We start from the raw sequence: 4,821 nt of genomic DNA on the forward strand, positions 1-4,821 counted from the left end.
GTTTAGTTTTCTGTCTTTTTGTTTAAAATTTAGTTTTTCCATTCTTTACAGTTTGGTTTATTTTTCTTTCCTTGCTGCTGATCTTCTGTTCTCAGTTTTGATGTTGTCATTTCAAACCAGTGTTTTGGTAAAAGTAGTTCTTGTGACACCTGTGCCTCCACATCAAACAGCCGGTGGCAGCCATAAAAGCTTCTTATCAGCCGCTTTAATCATCCACAACAACTAGAAACACCTGAAGGAGGAAGATGACAAAGTTCACGAGGAAAGGTTTGATACACTGTGATAATCAAACAAATGGGGCGGCTGTGGTGTAGTGGTAGAGCAGCCGGCTTGGGACCCGAAAGTCTTAGGTTCGACTCCCCGCCATACCCACATGTCGTGGTGTCCTTGAGCAAGACATCTAACCCTAACTGCTCCCCGGGCGCCTCACATGGCTGCCCGCTGCTCCACTTGGGTGTGGATGGGTTAAATGCAGAGCACAAATTTCGTCATTGTGTGGAAACATACACTGATGACAAAGCACCTTTACCTTACCTTAAATAAACATGACGTTTACTCAGAACCCAAACGGACTCTGTGTATCTTTTAAAAGGAACTCAAATATTATTTCAGGCTGTTGAGTAAACAAATCAAGTTTGCTGCTCCTCTGTGCCACGTGTGTTGAAAAGTGGTGTAAAYGTGTTAATGACACAACTTTCTGTGGGGCTTCAGTGGGTTCTGATTGAAACTATCAGAAAACAAAAGGTTAATTTCTGTGCTTTTACGTCTGTGTGCTCTCTGCAGCTGTTTGAAATACATGAAAGGCAAAACCGATAAACAGTTACAGACATCTGATTATTATGAAGTCAATTTAAAAAAACATTAAAGAATAAAAGGAAATGTCAGGTGAAAAAAACAAAGAATAATAAAATAGTGGTTAATGATGGATGATTAAGTACATTAAGAGAGATTATTCTGTAAATAAAATATATCAATGATGGACCAAAAGGAAGTCTTTAATAGTATTTCCCTGGGCAGTAAGGGAAGCTTGAAGTTTTCCTTAGTTCTTAATCCATCTGGTGTCAGTTTATAAAATTTAATCTTTCAGTGACCTTTAACACTTAATTTTCCTGGACCAAATCTGAATACTCTGCTTTGTACCAACACTAAGCTTCACCCTAAAGGTTCTAGGTGACCATAAACGCACAACCTGAACCATTTTGGGGGTCTAAATGTCTAATCTGGAATAAATCACCCCCTCTGGTTGTTACTAAATAAAAGGGGTCTGCAGAAAAGGTTAAAMTGCAGCTTAAACTGCTTCCTGTTCCAGTAGCCCAGAGTGATTTTTACGCACTGTTAATATTAYCTTCAAAGCTGCGCTGCATCAGAAGAAAACAGCAGGTATATAGAGAATAAAACCTCAAATTTATAGCAAAATTTAATTTTGTCTAGATTTCCTTTTATCTGTAAAAATGTGCAGAAAGTGTACACAAACAAACAAACAAACAAACAAAACAAACAAGCAACAAACAAACAAACAAACTGGTCCTCGCTGCTGATCAGCTGAATCCTATGCTTGACCAAAAACGAAAAAACCTTCCTGGTAGGGGTGCACTGATTGCAGTTTTCTGGCCGATCATCGGCCTTTAAAAAGTCTGACCTGCCGATTCCACCCAATAAWAACTGACACTGTCAGGTGTTATAAGGTCACAATTTGTGGTGGTGGATAAGACAATCTTTCCCACCGATCTTATCTAAGTATCGGTCGATCTCTGATCTCCCAAAATTAAGAAAATCRGCACCGATAAATTGGTGCACCCCTACTTCCTGGAGTATTTATAATAACTCAGTCAAGACTCAACCACACACAAAAAAAAGGCAAAGCATGCACAGCATTTTCAGCTCGTTTGTTAAAAATCAGCTGTTTTTCTAGGATATTCAGCCTTTGATTTGTTTCCTTCATCTACCTATTTTTGCATTAAAGAAACAAGAAGTAAAATGAGGAAACACGTAAACCTGGGTTGATTTTGATCCTTGCATCAAGGAATCGTTGCTTCTTAACTCCTGTCATTTCTTAACACACACCCCACCCCGAGTCAACCTGCTTTTACCGGTCCAACATCTTGGTGGTGGCTCTCTCCAGCTTCTCCAGGATCTGCAGCAGCTGAGCGTCGTCGTCACACAGGCCCCCCCAGCCCAAAACCCGAGCCAGGTCGTTACCGGTGCCAAGAGGCAGCACGCCGAGCTGACACTGTGGAGAAGAAAGGAAAAAAATACAGGGTGGGGGGGGATTAATCACTGCTGGTTTCTACAGCAGATTATTTACCTCAWTCTCACCGTAGCCCAGCATCCTTCTCTGTCACATCAGTTCTCCTTCTCTACATCCACAAACCTCCTCTGTGGCCTTCATCTTGTACTTCTCCCTGGCAGCTCCACCATCCTTCTCTTCTTTCCTTTGGATGGCTGACCTCAGGTCTTTAAGCTCTCCCTCTCAGTACATCTATTCTGTCTTTCTTCCCCCGAATTTTATCCCATTTCTCACCAGAGCATACATCTCCAGACTCTCTTCCACCTGCTCATGACTCTCGTTTATCTTCATAAAGTTAAAAAAAACTTCAGATGATCTCAGAATTTTCCRCCACACAAGCAGCAGTCTGCAGTTTAGTTTAACATGACCTCAAATTAACCTGGATTAAATTCATCTGACACAGTACTCAGTAAATCAGTTGCAAATGGCTTCATAATTAAAGCCATGTTCATGTAAAGTAGCATTCGTTTATGCTGATTAATTCCATGACTTTGGTTAATAACTTCAGTCAGGCGACGCCATTTCTGCCTCGCACCATTCCTTCCTTTCTGATCACATTTGGAGGTGAACATTAACAGACATTTGCAGATTTTCACTTCAGATTTCACACAATAAACCAAAAGTGCACCCATCTGTGATGTGGTAACAGCTGTGATATTAGTACAGCAGGACGGAGCGATTCCTTGTCGGCTGTCTTTACAGCTACCCTACACGTCAATATGTTCCTTCAACCTTCCTCCTCCTCCTCCTCCTCCTTCGTTCTGCTGCTCTCACCTGTTTATGGAGTTTGAGTTTATCGAGCTCTGAGAGCACCCAGCCCACGCTGCCGTCTCCCCCACACACCAGAATACGAAACGTCACAAACTTCTGGAAGAGTCGGAGGCTGCGGGCGGAGAGAGTGGGGTGRCGTGAGCGGAGGAGAGGAAAAACAGAGGAAAGAAAAAAGGACTGAAAGTAGGGTAGGCAGTGGAGTACCCGAGCTCGGGTCCTCCGTTCATCAAGTCAAAGACTTGAGCCGGGTTCAGAAGCTGCTTGAACTTGCGCAGGAACTTCACCCCCTGGTTGTCCCCACTTTTCGAGTTGACAAGGACCAGAAGAGGGCTGGAGCACGACGCAGAGGTGGCCTTCCAGAAGCCTGAAAATAAATCACGAGTCTTTGTCATAAGAAAGCATCTCCATCATTGCTTGAACCTTCAGATTCCAGTTTAAACGTCTCGGTGTTGGAAATAGGGCTGGATATCAAAGAGGATAGGACAGTTTCATACAWTTTTCAAAAGTGATACACGATACAAAACGACTCTCCATTCAGTGCAGTTTGATTTGATTTCAATAGATATACTTACTGCTCAATGCCACAGACTCAAGAAAAACAAAATATTATAAAATTACATTACCTATAATACAAAAATCTAAATGTGTCCAAACATCTGCCTTTAAGGACTTCCAGAATGGACCAGTTCATTGTTAGGATTGTCATTGTCACGCCATTGTAATTACAGAAATTCAGCAGGTAAAATAACAATTATACAGATCCAATATATGCTCTAAACTGATTCGTGTTAAACTTTCCTTCAGGATCTTAGGTGAGATTTTTCATAAATATCCGAGCTATAAATCTGCTTTTTAAGCTTGTTCAATTTGCACAAATCCAACAGTGTTTTCATAGCCCCCCCCAGCGTTGTACCTGTTGACCTGTGACCTGAAAGAGGAGTGTTACAATGTTCAAAGAAAGAAAATAATCAAAACAATAGTTTTTTTTAAATATCAATATTGTTGGATTGGTTTTTATGCAGAGCCCTGGTTACAAAGTGAAATTGAATGGAGTCTGAATGTTAACTGAAGCCGTCTCAAAACTGCAAGAATCTGATTATCTGGCTTCCACGTTTTTCTTTTAAAGTGCAGTCATTTCACAGGCTGAACTTTTATTTTTTATTTTAGTGCCTTTTCTGATGTTTAAGTACAAACACTGTGATTTTTTTAAGTGCAATGTTTGAACTTTACTGCCCAGCAGGAAAAACCCACAACTGCACCTAAAACCTATTTGAGGCATTTTTCTGTGAGCGTCTATGGATTCAAAAAGCTTCGGTGTCTGAGAAAACAGGCGTCGTCGTGTTCATGACTGGCTAAACTGCAGCAGGAATACTTKTTTTTAAAAACCTAATTTAATACAAAAGTAGCCATGACGTGATCTCTGGCTTTCTTAAACTTTTCCAGCATTTACAAGAATAGAAGGATAAAAAAAATTAACCTGAAATAACCATTGGGGTCCTGAAAGAGCCTGGGGCCACTAACCCTGTTACCCCAGTTCTGACAGGAAACGTGACATTGTTCAGGTTTGAACCTGCCTGGACCATAGAGGGAGGTAAAGAGGACGTGYGGGTGGGTGTTGTCTCACCGTCTGAGTCGATGCTGTTAAGTGCCGTGGGAGGAATGATTGAGACGCGACATTGACCCAAAGGACACACCTTCCCCATTTGTTCTTTACAGCTGCTGTGGACCTGCAAATACACACACACACACACACACACACACAC

The 4,821-nt window shown here is 41.5% G+C and overlaps 1 protein-coding gene across 1 annotated transcript in view; it reads right to left on the reverse strand.

The window, feature by feature from the left end:
• Positions 1-4,821, reverse strand: part of si:dkey-172j4.3 (diacylglycerol kinase delta) — a gene marked incomplete at both ends in the record, with an annotated part of 96,257 nt that overhangs the window by 15,513 nt on the left and 75,923 nt on the right. The window contains 4 exon segments of the mRNA XM_014021998.1: positions 2,091-2,230; positions 3,062-3,170; positions 3,263-3,422; positions 4,683-4,785. Coding sequence (XP_013877452.1) covers positions 2,091-2,230; positions 3,062-3,170; positions 3,263-3,422; positions 4,683-4,785 — 512 coding nt within the window.

This window comes from Austrofundulus limnaeus, unplaced genomic scaffold (genome assembly GCF_001266775.1).
Source record: "Austrofundulus limnaeus strain Quisiro unplaced genomic scaffold, Austrofundulus_limnaeus-1.0 Scaffold314, whole genome shotgun sequence".
In the NCBI taxonomy this organism is placed as follows: Eukaryota; Metazoa; Chordata; class Actinopteri; order Cyprinodontiformes; family Rivulidae; genus Austrofundulus; species Austrofundulus limnaeus.